Raw genomic sequence first — 19,071 nt, 5'->3', positions numbered from 1 at the left:
GCAAAATCAGATCCGGTAAGAGGCCAAATCAGATATGGTAAGAGGCCAAATCAGATCTGGTAAGAGGCCAAATCAGATCTGGCAAGAGGCCAAATCAGATCTGGTAAGAGGCCAAATCAGATCCGGTAAGAGGCCAAATCAGATCCGGTAAGAGGCCAAATCAGATCTGGTAAGAGGCCAAATCAGATCCGGTAAGAGGCAAAATCAGATCTGGTAAGAGGCCAAATCAGATATGGTAAGAGGCCAAATCAAATATGGTAAGAGGCCAAATTAGATCCGGTAAGAGGCCAAATTAGATCCGTTAGGCCAAATCAGATCTGGTAAGAGGCCAAATCAGATTCGATAAGAGGCCAAATCAGATCCGGTAAGAGGCCAAATCAGATATGGTAAGAGGCCAAATCAGATATGGTAAGAGGCCAAATCAGATCTGGTAAGAGGCCAAATCAGATCTGGTAAGAGGCCAAATCAGATCTGGTAAGAGGCAAAATCAGATCTGGTAAGAGGCCAAATCAGATATGGTAAGAGGCCAAATTAGATCCGGTAAGAGGCCAAATTAGATCCGGTAAGAGGCCAAATCAGATCTGGTAAGAGGCCAAATCAGATCTGGTAAGAGGCCAAATCAGATCTGGTAAGAGGCCAAATCAGATCCGGTAAGAGGCCAAATCAGATCTGGTAAGAGGCCAAATCAGATCCGGTAAGAGGCCAAATCAGATCCGGTAAGAGGCCAGTCTCTTTTCTTGTGGATGGAACACTTTGCTGTTTTTCTTGAACATGGAGTCCAATACCATTTCCACTTGTCACACCTTTTACTAAGTGTATGGATTCTCTTATGTACTTAGGCCCAGATTCTCGTAGATTGGCGTAAAACTGCGGCGGCGTAACGTATGTCATTTACGTTACGCCGCCGCAAGTTTTACAGGCAAATGCTTTATTCACAAAGAACTTGCCTGTAAAGTTGCGGCGGCGTAGCGTAAATCCCCCGGCGCAAGCCCGCCTAATTCAAATGAGCCGGGTAGGGGGCGTGGAGAAATTAAATTAGGCGCGTTCCTGCACCGAACGTAATGCACATGCGCCGTTCCTAAAATTTCCCGACGTGCATTGCACTAAATGACGTCGCAAGGACGTCATTGGTTTCGACGTGAACGTAAACGGCGTCCAGCCCCATTCACGGACGACTTACGCAAATGACGTAAATTTTTAAATTTCGACGCGGGAACGACGGCCATACTTAACAGTGGTTGCCCCTCATATAGCAGGGGCAACTTTACGCGTCGCAAATCCTAACGTAAACGTCGTAACTTCACTGCGTCGACCGCGCGTACGTTCGGGAATTCGCGTATTTTGCTAATTTGCATACTCGACGGGGAAAACGACGGAGGCGACACCTAGCGGCGAAAAAAAAAATGCATTTAAGATCCGACAGCGTAAGAGCCTTACGCCTGTCGGATCTAATGGATATCTATGCGTAACTGATTCTAAGAATCAGTCGCATAGATACGACGGCCCAGATTAGGACTTACGACGGCGTACATTGCGTTGCGCCGTCGTAAGCCCTTTGAGAATCTGGGCCTTAAATTTTTTCCAATCTAACATACATTTTTCACCGCTGATGGGGGCGGCGCTGATAATCAATGTGCCGATTCTCAGTGCACGATTGGCTTTCCCTGTCAGCGCGAACCGAGGAAATCCGGTTACCAGCACTTCCTGATTGGTCACAGCTGATCACGTGGTAAAGAGCCTCCGTCAGAGGCTCTTTACCACGATCGGAGATGCGGTGTGTCAGAGCCACCGATAGCGGCGCTGCCCGCCCCCGCGGCTTGTCCTGCTGTACGTCGTATGATGCCCAGTCAGGATAACTGAACTAACTTCCCGGCCCTCATTTTGCTATTGGCCGGACGGGAAGTGGTTAAAGGAACAGCGCACCATTAACCATTTCTATTACTTTATCCTTTCCAAGATTTGAATTGCACCAGTTCTATGTCAGCATCGAACGTTTGGACGGGGGATGGGCCGGCTGGCAGAATGTACGCCATGCCATATATGGGCAGCAGTATCTGTGTGTGCAATCAGGATAAGAAGAATATCACTGGCCAGACGGTGACCACAAAAGAACGGACACCAATTGTGTTGTCACCCTGAAATTTTGAACAGCTGGCAGGACAGCGCTGTGATGTCACAGGGGGGAGGAGCTATTGCAAAGAAGTCTGGGAGTTACCAAAGAGTTTCCCGGGTGATCCGATATTGAAGGCCGGACTGAGCGAAGGACACAGCAGAGCGTCCAGACCGAGCTTCCTCCATTCACCGACGAACTCGTTGCGATATTCCTGAAATCAGAGACGATGGTCAGTCGCCCGTCTAACCGGCACCATCTACGCAATTCACCGACAGAGTCACCCGACCTACCTGAATAGCCGTGTAATGTTTCCAGAGACCCTTCACCGAGCTGGGGGGGGGGGGAGAAGAGGAGAGATTAGAGGACAATCAGGGCACAGACTGGTATACAAATACATTGGGCACAGACTGGTATACACTGGGCACAGACTGGTATATCCATACACTGGGCACAGACTGGTATATCCATACACTGGGCACAGACTGGTATATCCATACACTGGGCACAGACTGGCATACACTGGGCACAGACTGGTATACACTGGGCACAGACTGGTATACATTGGGCACAGACTGGTATACACTGGGCACAGACTGGTATATCCATACACTGGGCACAGACTTGTATATCCATACACTGGGCACAGAATGATATACACTGGGCACAAACTGGTATATAAATACATTGGGCACAGACTGGCATACACTGGGCAAAGACTGGAATAACCATACATAGGGCACAGGCTGCTATAGCCATACACTGGGCACAGACTGGTATATCCATACCCTGGGTACAGATTTGCATACACTGGGCACAGACTGGTATACACTGGACAAAGTCTGGTACATCCATACACTGGGCACAGACTGGTATACACTGGGCACAGACTGATGTATCCATACACTGGGCACAGACTGGTATATCCATACACTGGGCACAGACTGGTATACACTGGGCACAGACTGATATATCCATACACTGGGCACAGACTGGTATACACTGGGCGCAGACTGATATATCCATACACAGGGCACAGTCTGGCATACACTGGGCACAGACTGGTACATCCATACACTCTTGCTGGCGTTGTGCGGAAATGATTTATAGCAGTTAATAGAAAACAAGTCAGCTGGCGGTCAGTAGATTGGCGGTTAGAAAAGCTCGCTTAGCATTATGGGTAAGAAGTCACACCTCACCTACCCCACTCCGCTGTGCGCCTCCAGGTGGTTGGCAATTCGCGGGTACTATGAGGAGATATTGATGATGAGGAGTCTGTAGGTGGCGCTGTAATGACCTCTTCCATCCCCCTTCCGGTCTGGGACAACACTGCCATTCTATCCCCCCTCCCATCTGTGGCACCGCTGCCATTCTATCCCCCCTCCCATCTGTGACACCGCTGCCATTCTATCCCCCCTCCCATCTGTGACACCGCTGCCATTCTATCCCCCCTCCCATCTGGGACAACACTGCCATTCTATCCCCCCCTCCCATCTGTGACACCGCTGCCATTCTATCCCCCCTCCCATCTGTGACACCGCTGCCTTTACATCCCCCTCCCATCTGTGACACCGCTGCCTTTTCATCCCCCCATCTATCTGGGACACCGCTGCCCTTTCATCCCCCCTCCCATCTGTGACACCGCTGCCTTTTCATCCCCCCCTCCCATCTGGAACTCCGCTGCCATTCCATCCCCCTTCCCGTCTGGGACACCGCCGCCATTCCATCCCCCTCCCATCTGGGACACCGCTGCCTTTACATCCCCCTCCCATCTGTGACACCGCTGCCTTTTCATCCCCCCTCCTATCTGTTTTCAACCCCCCTCCCATCTGTGACACCGCTGCTTTTCATCCCCCCTCCCATCTGTGACACCGCTGCCTTTTCATCCCCCCTCCCATCTGTGACACCGCTGCCTTTTCATCCCCCTCCTATCTGTGACACCACTGCCTTTACATCCCCATTCCATCTGTGACACCACTGCCTTTACATCCCCCTCCCATCTGTGACACCGCTGCCTTTTCATCCCCCCTCCCATCTGTGACACTGCTGCCATTCCATCCCCCCTCCTATCTGTGACACCGCTGCCTTTTCATCCAAGATGGCAGCATCCGCAGCCCCCTAACAGTCCTGAGTCCCAGGAGGAGAAGATTTGAGCCGTACAATATTATCATCACCTTCATGATGTAAGATCTACTCACCATGGGCCTCAGAAAGAACGCCCCGATCTTCTTCAGGATGCCCGGGATTCTCCAGAGGAGGAGCTGCTGCTTCAGGTGAGGATCCACCACGTCCGGCTTACTGCGTGGGAGAGACACAATCTATACATTGTATATACATGGAGAACCCGGACATTGTATATACATGGAGAACCCGGACATTGTATATACATGGAGAACCCGGACATTGTATATACATGGAGAACCCGGACATTGTATATACATGGAGAACCCGGACATTGTATATACATGGAGAACCCGGACATTGTATATACATGGAGAACCCGGACATTGTATATACATGGAGAACCCGGACATTGTATATACATGGAGAACCCGGACATTGTATATACACTGACACCCCATACATTGTATATATAGCAGTACACAGTTCATAGAGGAGATGCGCTCAGTCACCACATTATGAGCAGCCAGGCTCAGCGATCTGACTGCTCCGCCATCAACTCACAATTTCTCTACCAGCGTCTTCCCCCCGTCAGCGAAGAATCCGCGGATGCAGAGCTCGTTCAGGGCGTATTCAATTCTAGGGGGAGTAAAGGGAACCAGCTGGGGAGAAAAGCAATATCATATCCAATCAGTTCTAATGTATAGAACACACAACGGGATACAATGTATAGAACACACAACGGGATACAATGTATAGAACACACAACGGGATACAATGTATAGAACACACAACGGGATACAATGTATAGAACACACAACGGGATACAATGTATAGAACACACGACGAGATACAATGTATAGAACACACAACGGGATACAATGTATAGAACACACAACGGGATACAATGTATAGAACACACAACGGGATACAATGTATAGAACACACAACGGGATACAATGTATAGAACACACAACGGGATACAATGTATAGAACACACAACGGGATACAATGTATAGAACACACAACGAGATACAATGTATAGATCACACAATGGGATACAATGTATAGAACACACAACGGGATACAATGTATAGAACACACAACGGGATACAATGTATAGAACACACAACGGGATACAATGTATAGAACACACAACGGGATACAATGTATAGAACACACAACGAGATACAATGTATAGAACACACAACGGGATACGATGTATAGAACACACGAGATACAATGTATAGAACACACAACGGGATACAATGTAGAGAACACACAACGAGATACAATTTATAGAACACACAACGAGATACAATGTATAGAAGACACAACGGGATACAATGTATAGAACACACGAGATACAATGTATAGAACACACAACGGGATACAATGTATAGAACACACAACGAGATACAATGTATAGAACACACAACGAGATACAATGTATAGAACACACAACGGGATACAATGTATAGAACACACAACGGGATACAATGTATAGAACACACAACGAGATACAATGTATAGAACACACAACGGGATACAATGTATAGAACACACAACGAGATACAATGTATAGAACACACAACGGGATACAATGTATAGAACACACAACGAGATACAACGTATAGAACACACAACGGGATACAACGTATAGAACACACAACGAGATACAATGTATAGAACACACAACGAGATACAATGTATAGAACACACAATGAGATACAATGTATAGAACACACAACGAGATACAATGTATAGAACACACAACGGGATACAATGTATAGAACACACAACGGGATACAATGTATAGAACACACAACGAGATACAACGTATAGAACACACAACGGGATACAACGTATAGAACACACAACGAGATACAATGTATAGAACACACAACGAGATACAATGTATAGAACACACAATGAGATACAATGTATAGAACACACAACGAGATACAATGTATAGAACACACAACGGGATACAATGTATAGAACACACAACGGGATACAATGTATAGAACACACAACGGGATACAATGTATAGAACACACAACGGGATACAATGTATAGAACACACAACGAGATACAATGTATAGAACACACAACGGGATACAATGTATAGAACACACAACGAGATACAATGTATAGAACACACAACGGGATACAATGTATAGAACACACAACGGGATACAATGTATAGAACACACAACGGGATACAATGTATAGAACACACAACGAGATACAATGTATAGAACACACAACGGGATACAATGTATAGAACACACAACGAGATACAATGTATAGAACACACAACGGGATACAATGTATAGAACACACAACGGGATACAATGTATAGAACACACAACGGGATACAATGTATAGAACACACAACGGGATACAATGTATAGAACACACAACGGGATACAATGTATAGAACACACAACGGGATACAATGTATAGAACACACAACGGGATACAATGTATAGAACACACAACGGGATACAATGTATAGAACACACAACGAGATACAATGTATAGAACACACAACGGGATACAATGTATAGAACACACAACGGGATACAATGTATAGAACACACAACGGGATACAATGTATAGAACACACAACGAGATACAATGTATAGAACACACAACGGGATACAATGTATAGAACACACAACGAGATACAATGTATAGAACACACAACGGGATACAATGTATAGAACACACAACGGGATACAATGTATAGAACACACAACGGGATACAATGTATAGAACACACAACGGGATACAATGTATAGAACACACAACGGGATACAATGTATAGAACACACAACGGGATACAATGTATAGAACACACAACGGGATACAATGTATAGAACACACAACGGGATACAATGTATAGAACACACAACGGGATACAATGTATAGAACACACAACGGGATACAATGTATAGAACACACAATCCCAGGCTGATTGTTTACAACCCAAATGAAGCACAGAGAGCTGTCATTTACCCACAACTAAACACGCCTTTCTTCTCCCCCCTCCCGCACCTCTCACCGCTCCCGCAACTCTCCCCCCGCACCACTCCCCCCTCCAACCTCACCCCTCCCGCACCTCTCCCCCTCCCACCTCACCCCTCCCACCTCTCCCCTCTCCCCCCTCCCGCAACTCTCCCACCTCACCCCTCCCGCATCTTTCCCCCTCCCACCTCACCCCTCCCGTACCTCTCCCCCCTCCCACCTCACCCCTCCCGCACCTCTCCCCCCTCCCGCACCTCACCCCTCCCCCCCCCCCCCCCCCCCCCCCCCCCCCCCCCCCCCCCCCCCCCCCCCCCCCCCCCCCCCCCCCCCCCCCCCCCCCCCCCCCCCCCCCCCCCCCCCCCCCCCCCCCCCCCCCCCCCCCCCCCCCCCCCCCCCCCCCCCCCCCCCCCCCCCCCCCCCCCCCCCCCCCCCCCCCCCCCCCCCCCCCCCCCCCCCCCCCCCCCCCCCCCCCCCCCCCACCCCCCCCCCCCCCCCCCCCCCCCCCCCCCCCCCCCCCCCCCCCCCCCCCCCCCCCCCCCCCCCCCCCCCCCCCCCCCCCCCCCCCCCCTCCCCCCCCCCCCCCCCCCCCCCCCCCCCCCCCCCCCCCCCCCCCCCCCCCCCCCCCCCCCCCCCCCCCCCCCCCCCCCCCCCCCCCTCCCCCCCCCCCCCCCCCCCCCCCCCCCCCCCCCCCCCCCCCCCCCCCTCACCCCTCCTGCACCTCTCCCCTCTCCCCCTCCTGCACCTCTTCCCCCTCCCGCACCTCTTCCACCTCACACCTCACCCCTCCTGCACCTCACCCCTCCTGCACCTCTCCCCCCTCACGCCTCACCCCTGCTGCACCTCTCCCCCCTCACCCCTCCCGCACCTCTCTCCCCTCCCGCACCTCTCCCCCTCACACCTCACCCCTCCCTCACCTCTCCCCCCTCACGCACCTCTCCCCCCTCCCACCCCTCATGTTATGTTTGTATTATTTTGGATATCAGGTTTTCTATCATCTCCAGCATGGGAAAGCCCCCCCGGGGCCTCCACTTTCTTTTGCTTAGTTTTCTGCTATAAATAAAATCAGAGTTAGGGATAAAACTTGTAGGAGACGTTATGGGGGCGCACCTTGTGTCCCGCCTCCTCCAGGAGGGTTTTTGTTTCCTGGATTGCTCGCCTGGCACTCGGATGGGGGAGGAAATATCCATCGGTGTCATAGAATCCAATGGTCAGACGCTTTGTGGATTTATAGATCTGTAAGAAGAAAACTGCATCATGAAAATGATAAATACGGAAGAAACGTTCCAGAAATATCTCTGAGAGGCGACACCAGAGAGGAGATATTGTCCCCGGATGGGACCAGATTACCCAAAACATGGTGGGAACGTGTAGGGAGATATAATCCCTGCTTCAAAGAACAAGGGAAGGGCTCCAGAGGAGACACATCGGAGAGGGGCCCCAGAGGAGCCACATCAGAGAGGAGAGGGACCCCAGAGGAGACACATCAGAGAGGAGAGGGGCCCCAGAGGAGACACATCATAGATTAGAGGGGCTCCAGAGGAGACACATCAGAGAGGAGAGGGGCCCCAGAGGAGACACATCAGAGATGAGAGGGGCCCCAGAGGAGCCACATCAGAGAGGAGAGGGGCCCCAGAGGAGACACATCAGAGAGGAGAGGGGCCCCAGAGGAGAAACATCAGAGGGGAGAGGGGACTCAGAGGAGACACAACAGAGGGGAGAGGGGACTCAGAGGAGACACAACAGAGGGGAGAGGGGCCTCAAAGGAGACAAATCAGAGATGAGAGGGGCCTCAAAGGAGACAAATCAGAGATGAGAGGGGCCTCAGAGGAGACACATCAGAGATGAGAGGGGCCTCAGAGGAGACACATCAGAGATGAGAGGGGCCTCAGAGGAGACACATCAGAGATGAGAGGGGCCTCAAAGGAGACAAATCAGAGATGAGAGGGGCCTCAGAGGAGACACATCAGAGATGAGAGGGGCCTCAGAGGAGACACATCAGAGATGAGAGGGGTCTCAGAGGAGATACATCAGAGGGGAGAGGGGACCCGGAGGAGACACATCAGAGGGGAGAGGGGACCCAGAGGAGACACATCAGAGGGGAGAGGGGCCCCAGAGGAGACACATCAGAGATTTGAGAGGGATGTCAGAGAAGACCTATCGGACAGGAGACATATCAGAGGGAAGAGGGGCCCCAAAGGAGACCTATCAGACAGGAGACACATCGGAATAGCCCCAGAGGAGGCATATCAGACAGGAAACTCATCAGATAGGAGAGGGGCCCCAGAGGAGACATATCAGTGAAGAGAGAGGGGCCCCAGGAGAGACATTCCAGATAGGAGACACATCAGAGAGTTGAAGGGCCCTAGAGGAGACATACCACACTGGAGACACATCAGTGGAGAGAAAGGGGCCCCAGAAGAGACATATCAGATAGGAGATACATCAGAGGAAAGAGGGGTCCCAGATGAGACATAGCAGATAGGAGATACATCAGAAGAAAAGAGGGGTCCCAGATGAGACACATCAGATAGGAGATACATCAGAGGAAAGAGGGGTCCCAGATGAGACACATCAGAGGAGATGGAGCACAGTCTAGTCATCTTGGACCCAGAGAGAACCTGAGACCTCACAGTAAAGGTTCCAGGTCCGATGATCGCGGTTCGTACCTCGTCTCTGAACGGTATCGGTGGGATGGTGTGGTCCATCTGGAAGAATTCATCGCAGAGAACGGCTTTCATAAACAGGGCCAGGCTGTCCACATCTCGTGCCATGGGGCCCGGCATATTGACAACTGGGGACACCAAACACACAATGTGAGATCTTATCACAGACAACATACATGTACAGAATGTCACGTCTGATCTACGTGGTGATGGAGGACAGAGGACGGCACACACAGCAGATCATGTCCATAGTATAGTGTAGGATGTCTTAATATCGGTTCATCAGTTTTATCAGAATTTTCCTGATAAAATAATACAAATGTCTGACCTGATTTCATCCCGCTGACTGGAGACAGCAATCCTTTCTCACTAGAGAACACAGAAATGACATTAGAGGACAAACACAGAGACACAAACCGTCCTATTATGGAAAGTGCAGCATCCATACTAATAATATGGGCCCCAAGCATTGTGAGGGCCCCTCTACACCTTCCAGGGTACATCACACAATTCTCTGATGTCTGTAAAGGTTCTCATGGCTTCAGGTCATGGTCTATCTCATAGCAGTTGGTCTCATGAATCCAGGTCATGGGATATCTAGTAGTAGTCGGTCTCATGGATGCAGGTCATGGGATATCTAGTAGTAGTCGGTCTCATGGATACAGGTCATGGGATATCTAGTAGTAGTCGGTCTCATGGATGCAGGTCATGGGATATCTAGTAGTAGTTGGTCTCATGGATACAGGTCATGGGATATCTAGTAGTAGTCGGTCTCATGGATGCAGGTCATGGGATATCTAGTAGTAGTCGGTCTAATGGATCCAGGTCATGGGATATCTAGTAGTAGTCGGTCTCATGGATGCAGGTCATAGGATATCTAGTAGTAGTCGGTCTCATGGATCCAGGTCATGGTATATCTAGTAGTAGTCGGTCTCATTGATGCAGGTCATAGGATATCTAGTAGTAGTCGGTCTCATGGATGCAGGTCATAGGATATCTAGTAGTAGTCGGTCTCATGGATCTAGGTCATGGTATATCTAGTAGTAGTCGGTCTCATGGATCCAGGTCATGGTATATCTAGTAGTAGTCGGTCTCATGGATCTAGGTCATGGTATATCTAGTAGTAGTCGGTCTCATGGATGCAGGTCCTGGGGTATCTAGTAGTAGTCGGTCTCATGGATGCAGGTCATAGGATATCTAGTAGTAGTCGGTCTTATGGATGCAGGTCATGGGGTATCTAGTAGTAGTCGGTCTCATGGATACAGGTCATGGGATATCTAGTAGTAGTCGGTCTCATGGATGCAGGTCATGGGATATCTAGTAGTAGTCGGTCTCATGGATACAGGTCATGGGATATCTAGTAGTAGTCGGTCTCATGGATGCAGGTCATGGGATATCTAGTAGTAGTTGGTCTCATGGATACAGGTCATGGGATATCTAGTAGTAGTCGGTCTCATGGATGCAGGTCATGGGATATCTAGTAGTAGTCGGTCTAATGGATCCAGGTCATGGGATATCTAGTAGTAGTCGGTCTCATGGATGCAGGTCATAGGATATCTAGTAGTAGTCGGTCTCATGGATCCAGGTCATGGTATATCTAGTAGTAGTCGGTCTCATTGATGCAGGTCATAGGATATCTAGTAGTAGTCGGTCTCATGGATGCAGGTCATAGGATATCTAGTAGTAGTCGGTCTCATGGATCTAGGTCATGGTATATCTAGTAGTAGTCGGTCTCATGGATCCAGGTCATGGTATATCTAGTAGTAGTCGGTCTCATGGATCTAGGTCATGGTATATCTAGTAGTAGTCGGTCTCATGGATGCAGGTCCTGGGGTATCTAGTAGTAGTCGGTCTCATGGATGCAGGTCATAGGATATCTAGTAGTAGTCGGTCTTATGGATGCAGGTCATGGGGTATCTAGTAGTAGTCGGTCTCATGGATACAGGTCATGGGATATCTAGTAGTAGTCGGTCTCATGGATGTAGGTCATGGTATATCTAGTAGTAGTTGGTTTCCTGGCTTCAGGTCATGGGATATCTAGTAGTAGTCAGTCTCATGGATCCAGGTCATGGGATATCTAGTAGTAGTCGGTCTCATGGATGCAGGTCATGGGGTATCTAGTAGTAGTCGGTCTCATGGATGCAGGTCATGGGATATCTAGTAGTAGTCGGTCTCATGGATCCAGGTCATGGGGTATCTAGTAGTAGTCGGTCTCATGGATCCAGGTCATGGTAAATCTAGTAGTAGTCGGTCTCATGGATCCAGGTCATGGTAAATCTAGTAGTAGTCGGTCTCATGGATCCAGGTCATGGAATATCTAGTAGTAGTCGGTCTCGTGGATCCAGGTCATGGGGTATCTAGTAGTAGTCGGTCTCATGGATCCAGGTCATGGTAAATCTAGTAGTAGTCGGTCTCATGGATCCAGGTCATGGTAAATCTAGTAGTAGTCGGTCTCATGGATCCAGGTCATGGTAAATCTAGTAGTAGTCGGTCTCGTGGATCCAGGTCATGGGGTATCTAGTAGTAGTCGGTCTCATGGATCCAGGTCATGGAATATCTAGTAGTAGTCGGTCTCATGGATCCAGGTCATGGGGTAACTAGTATTGCAGTGCAGATCCCCAGTTCACTATGGTAAGTCCAGGGCATATAAGGTGACAAGAGACCTCCCAAGAGCTTTGATTGGCTTTGATTGGCTGAGGTCAGTAAATGATTCCCAGTATTGAGGAATTCTAGGGATACAGAAGCACTGACCTCAGCCGATTTCCGGAGGGTTTGAGGCCACAGATTCCACAGAAACTACACGGCATTCTGATACTTCCAACAACATCAGTGCCGATTCCAAGGATGGCTCCGCCCCCTGCGACCAGAGCACCTTCACCCCCGCTAGAGCCCCCACACGTCTTCTTGTGATTGTGCGGATTCAGAGTCTGTCCGTAGATGGAGTTACTGCAATCAAAGCTGAAAGAACAAAAAAATAATCACCATTAATGGGAATGTGTTCACTACCAAAAATGTGTATCCAGAAATATTCCACAGAATTCCCAATCAAGGAAAAAATGAATCATCCGATATTCACCTTCACAGCCACAACTGAATCCCAACATTCACTACACAGTCAGGACTGAATCCCAACATTCACTACACAGTTAGGACTGAATCCCAGCATTCACTGCACAGTCAGGACTGAATCCCAGCATTCACTACACAGTCAGGACTGAATCCCGGCATTCACTACACAGTCAGGACTGAATCCCAACATTCACTACACAGTCAGGACTGAATCCCGGCATTCACTACACAGTCAGGACTGAATCCCGGAATTCACTACACAGTCAGGACTGAATCCCAACATTCACTACACAGTCAGGACTGAATCCCAGCATTCACTACACAGTCAGGACTGAATCCCAGCATTCACTACACAGTCAGGACTGAATCCCAGCATTCACTACACAGTCAGGACTGAATCCCAGCATTCACTACACAGTCAGGACTGAATCCCAACATTCACTGCATAGTCAGGACTGAATCCCAACATTCACTACACAGTCAGGACTGAACCACAACATTCACTACACAGTCAGGACTGAACCACAACATTCACTACACAGTCAGGACTGAATCCCAGAATTCACTACACAGTCAGGACTGAATCCCAGCATTCACTACACAGTCAGGACTGAATCCCAGCATTCACTACACAGTCAGGACTGAATCCCAGCATTCACTACACAGTCAGGACTGAATCCCAGCATTCACTACACAGTCAGGACTGAATCCCGGCATTCACTACACAGTCAGGACTGAATCCCAGCATTCACTACACAGTCAGGACTGAATCCCAATGTAACAGACCTATGAACTATGTATTTTGCCTGGACATCCATGATAATCCTACAGTGAGGCATACAAAGGGTTAATTGAAGAGGGACTCTTTAACTGCTAAAATTCTAATGTCCCTTCTTAGTTAATTGACTCTTTTGTGTAGTTAACAGCCTCCTGTCAGGCTTATGCTGATGGGATCATGTGTGAGTGTTAATTGAATTCTATTGATAAAGGAAGGTGTCTGAGCAGGTGATGTTAAATATAAACAAAGAAAAGCCGCGCCACAAAAACAGTCTATTACATATATACAGACGCTTACCTCCAGGAGGTGGCGCAGTCTGTCTGAGCCTGGTAGGCGCTCACCGTCTCCCGGTCGGAGTGTTCTGTTCTATCCTGCCTTCCTCACTTACCTGACCCTGCTGTTCTTGCTCTTCTCCTTTTCCCCTCTCACCCACCCTATTCCCCCTGGACCCCTTCCCTATGCTTTTCCTCATCCTCACCCCGCCACATTTGTCCAAACATGGGCGATTTAGTCAGATACGGAGCATATCCTGTTGAGCATTACTTTCTCGGATGCCCCGTGTTTGGACCCTCTCCGCCACTGGGTTGCCTTGCTTCCCATGCCGCTACAAAATATATAATTACTATCATCTGTGTAGAATATTATGCACTGCAGTTAGCTCTCGGTTATATGTATTATGGTTGAGATACTTATAAAGCTGTACACTTTGCCATTATCTAGGCCCTGAGCCCTTGACCGCTTACCTCCTCGCTGTGCTAGGCCGGTGTATCTACAGCTGTTCTCTCTCTGCTGTAGTCATTTTCCTTTTTTGACCATATGCATTCATGCGATTTGTTCTTTGCAATGTATACCTGCTATATGTGGTGATTGTCAACTGTATTTTGTTTGATAATAAAAGCTTGAATTACAAAAAAAAAAAAACAGTCTATTAGTGTACACAGTCTGTAATAGTGTAATAAGTCCGTAATAGATGGAATGATGCTTGTATAATCATGAATAGGATCGGATCAATCCTGACAATGATGGCTCCTACAGTCCACAACCCAGTGATGCAATATACAAAGTGACCATCCCCCGGAAAAGAAAAGGAAAGCCGCTTACCAGAAGGCAAGCAGTCAAGTAGACTGATTTTAATGGTACATACACCTAGCTTATATTTGGTTACAGGGTTACAGGAACAATGACAATCTCCGCCCCCCTCACACAGGGGGGCTTCAATACAGATACTTTGAAATAATGACATTCCCTTGAGCCAATCAGTTTCTGTCACTTCCAGGTACAACTGGAAGTGACAGGAGGGAGGAGGAAGGAGAGGGCTCTATGCTGAGAATATCATACTCAGAGGACGGAGGGCTTCCAGGTGCAAACTTCAAGGAGTAAAGGCCTAGGCTGGGTTTTAGCCATCCGCCCTAACTGCTTGCCTTCTGGTAAGCGGCTTTCCTTTTCTTTTCCGGGGGATGGTCACTAGTGTTGAGCAGAATATGCCATATTCGATTTCGCGATATATCTCGAATATATATTCGAATATTCGAGATATATTCGCTAAATTCGAATATTCGTGATATTTTATCGAAAGTAAATGATTGCGATTTTTCGCTATTGCGAATGCGAAAATAATTGCGATTTTTTGATAACTGCGGTAGGAGCACTCTGATTGGCTCAGAATATTCGTGATATTTTATCGAAATATCGCAACATGCGAATGCGATATTTATTGCGCAATTTCGAGAAATGCTGGAGGAGCGCTCTGATTGGCTCAGAATATTCGTGATATTTTATCGAAATATCGCAACATGCGAATGCGATATTTATTGCGCAATTTCGAGAAATGCTGTAGGAGCACTCTGATTGGCTCAGAATATTCGTGATATTTTACAATACAAAATAATTGCGAATATTCTGCAAATGCGGAAGGAGCACTCTGATTGGCTCAGAATATTCTTGATATTTTACAATACAAAATAATTGCGAATATTCGGCAAATGCAGAAGGAGCACTCTGATTGGCTCAGAATATTCTTGATATTTTACAATACAAAATAATTGCGAATATTCGGCAAATGCGGAAGGAGCACTCTGATTGGCTCAGAATATTCTTGATATTTTACAATAGAAAATAAAAAGTGTTTTGCATTGGTGGTGATTCTTTACTCTATCCATCTGTCACAGCCGTTTGTCAATCAAACACCTTGAAGATTGAACACGTTCATGCTGCATGCTTTGGACTTTTTTTCACTTCACATATCAAAGACATTTTTATGAAAGATTATTTTTCTATTATTGGGACTATATTTCTTTATATATTTGTTTCACTGTGTATTTCACAAGTTATTTGCGCTTGCTTATTTTATAATTTGCCCACATGTCTTGTCACTAGACATATTTTTTATTCTTGTAGAGCGACTCCATTTTCTGTCTTGTATTAATTTATGTTGTATAACATTTTTGAGTTGCTGCTGTATTCTCCCCTTTTTTAAGGTATGCGCAATTTTTTCCTTCTTACAAAAAATAATAATATCAAACATACAAATATTCATAACATACACATACACATACACAAAGCCCCCCCCTTTTGCATCAGAGACAATCAGAGTTCTCCTACCACAGTTATCGAAAATTCGCAATCATTTTCGCATTCGCAATAGCGAAAAATCGCAATTTTTTTTTTTTCAATTTGGCAACATAATAGGATCGCCTCAGCTTAGCTACTCGGCCCAGGGTCTCTAATCATACCAGCAATGCTTTTAGACGTCGATAGGATGTGATCTGTTTTAAAAATCAAATTGAAAAAATGCGAATATTCGGAATTGCGAATATTCACCGCGAAATTCGAAATATAGCGCGATTTCTCGAATATGCTATATTCGAGTCGAATATTCGCAATGCGAATATTCGTGAGCAACACTAATGGTCACTTTGTATATTGCATCACTGGGTTGTGGACTGTAGGAGCCATCATTGTCAGGATTGATCCGAACCTATTCATGATTATACAAGCATCATTCCATCTATTACGGACTTATTACACTATTACAGACTGTGTACACTAATAGACTGTTTTTGTGGCGCGGCTTTTCTTTGTTTATATTTCTTTGTGATTCACACGTCAGCTGCTGCCTAGGGTCAGGGGTGGGGTGACACTAGCGCGGTTTTTGTTTTGTGAGGTGATGTTAAATGTAAGCGCGGAGCCCAAACCGTCTAGAAACTGATTGGCTCAAGGGAATGTCATTATTTCAAAGTATCTGTATTGAAGCCCCCCTGTGTGAGGGGGGCGGAGATTGTCATTGTTCCTGTAACCGTGTAACCACATATAAGCTAGGTGTATGTACCATTAAAATCAGTCTACTTGACCCTTCAAATGTAGCCTCGTCTCGTTCTTGGAAGGGCGTTCGATGGGATATACCGGCGGTACCTGCATATCGCAACTTGCTAGGGAAAAGGACGTCTCTAACGGCTGATACCCTCTCACTACCAGTGGGTAGCCGTTACATTGGTTGGCAGCAGCGGGATGGTCCTTTTATCCAAAGAGCAAGTTCTGAATGGAGTCGCAGTACGCCAGGCTGAAAAGATCCACACTAAAAGATCTATTGGAGAGTCATGGTAGGAGCGCCAGTAACAGACCACGGAGGGAGCTGATAGCTGACCTGCTGGAGCTGGACGAAATGGATGGATCCATGGATTGCACCGGTCAGCAAAGAAGATGTAATTACTGGGATTGTACAGCGGAGATTATCCTTGTATCCAGAAACATCCATGGAACTAATCAACCAGCTGTTCCGGGAAGCAAGGGAGGAGATACAAACGAAGAGGGGACAAGAACTGGAACTGGTAAGAGCGAGACAGCCCATTACACCTGCAGTTCCTACCCCCCCACCTGCTGCTACAGGAAAGAAAATACCGTTCACTGCATTTAAAGCTTTTGTAGAAAGTGAGGAGGAAATCGATGGATATTTGGCGGACTTTGAGAGGCAGTGCTCACTACACCAGGTACCACCAGACCAATGGGTCACTATTTTGTCGGGGAAATTGTCGGGCAAAGCCAACGAAGCCTTTCGGGCTCTCGCTCCAGAGGATATTTTACAATATCAGCAAGTTAAAAAGGCGCTGCTAACCCGATACGCCGTAACTCCAGAAGCCTACCGCCGGCGCTTCCGGGAGTCCAAGAAGATGGCTGTGGACTCCCACATGGAATGGGCCAACCGGTTACAAAGGGTGGCATCCCTTTGGGTCCAACACCGGGGAGGAAGTATTGCAGCTGTTCCTAATGGAACATTTCTTCCAAGACCTGGCCGCAGACATACAAGACTTGATACCAGATCGCCGTCCCGCTAACTTAAACGAGGCGGCTCGGCTAGCAGATGAGTACGCGGAAACAAGGAAAGTAAGCCAGGGTACTACACGGCTGGCTCATATGATAGAACCGCGTACTCCAACCGTCACCCCACGCCCAGAGTTTCAGGCTCCAGTCCCACCACGTCCTCAGGGTCCTAACAACTACCCCCGGGACTCGTCTAGGGTGACGTGCCATCACTGCAGCGACACGGGACATAATGCTCGTTATTGCCCTCTGAGAGCTACAACTACCAACTGGAGACTCACAACACCCAACACAGAGGGCAGTTGGTATCATGGACAACCTACCTGCCGAGGTTGTGCTGGGCAACGACATTGGCCCTCTGACTTCGGCTTATCTACCTACACCTGCTGCTGCTTGTCCCGTGACCACCCGCGTTGCTGGAATCAACTCGCTTGCTGATGAGACCCGGGTAAGACTACCTTCCCCGACATGTACTGTAGATCCGGCACAATATCACAGTCTGAAATGGGAATGTGACAAGTTGGCCAGTGAGAAATCGGAGATGCAACGACACTATGTCATGTATTATGAGATGTCCCGTGGCTTGAACATTGAAATGCACAAACAGGCAGAAATTGTCAAAAGATTAAATGGGATTTGCATCCAGGTGGTGCCTTATCTGTCCCAAGAGCATCAGCAACAGGTTTTGGGAGCCATTGAGAGAGCAAAGCAAGTGACTGTTCCAGAACTGAATTCCATTATTCACCTTCACCATCAGCTACCGACCTGGTAAGCCAATGGGCAATGCGGATGGTTTATCCAGGCAAACTGAATTTTTTCCCTAACAGCAGGCCGGACATCCCCAAGTTGACCCGAAAAGGATCAATCCGGGTCTGCCGGAGTGTTCCACAAAAGGGGAGTAGTGTAACAGACCTATGAACTATGTATTTTGCCTGGACATCCATGATAATCCTACAGTGAGGCATACAAAGGGTTAATTG

At 48.0% G+C, this 19,071-nt stretch overlaps 1 protein-coding gene across 2 annotated transcripts in view; it reads right to left on the bottom strand.

The window, feature by feature from the left end:
- Positions 1 to 19,071, bottom strand: part of LOC120922032 (vitamin D3 hydroxylase-associated protein-like) — a 37,527-nt gene that overhangs the window by 4,740 nt on the left and 13,716 nt on the right. For both annotated transcript variants that reach the window (XM_040334569.1, XM_040334570.1), the window contains exons 5-13: positions 12,679 to 12,885; positions 10,256 to 10,296; positions 9,931 to 10,055; positions 8,372 to 8,497; positions 4,796 to 4,893; positions 4,309 to 4,408; positions 3,314 to 3,357; positions 2,404 to 2,443; positions 2,216 to 2,324 (exon numbers count right to left, since the gene is read on the bottom strand). In XM_040334569.1, coding sequence (XP_040190503.1) covers positions 2,216 to 2,324; positions 2,404 to 2,443; positions 3,314 to 3,357; positions 4,309 to 4,408; positions 4,796 to 4,893; positions 8,372 to 8,497; positions 9,931 to 10,055; positions 10,256 to 10,296; positions 12,679 to 12,885 — 890 coding nt within the window. The remainder of the gene's footprint in view (positions 1 to 2,215; positions 2,325 to 2,403; positions 2,444 to 3,313; positions 3,358 to 4,308; positions 4,409 to 4,795; positions 4,894 to 8,371; positions 8,498 to 9,930; positions 10,056 to 10,255; positions 10,297 to 12,678; positions 12,886 to 19,071) is intronic.

The sequence above is a fragment of the Rana temporaria genome, unplaced genomic scaffold, assembly GCF_905171775.1.
Source record: "Rana temporaria unplaced genomic scaffold, aRanTem1.1, whole genome shotgun sequence".
Taxonomy (NCBI): Eukaryota; Metazoa; Chordata; class Amphibia; order Anura; family Ranidae; genus Rana; species Rana temporaria.
The sequence above is the reverse complement of the archived record's forward strand: the minus strand, read 5'-3'. Positions and strand labels throughout refer to the sequence as shown.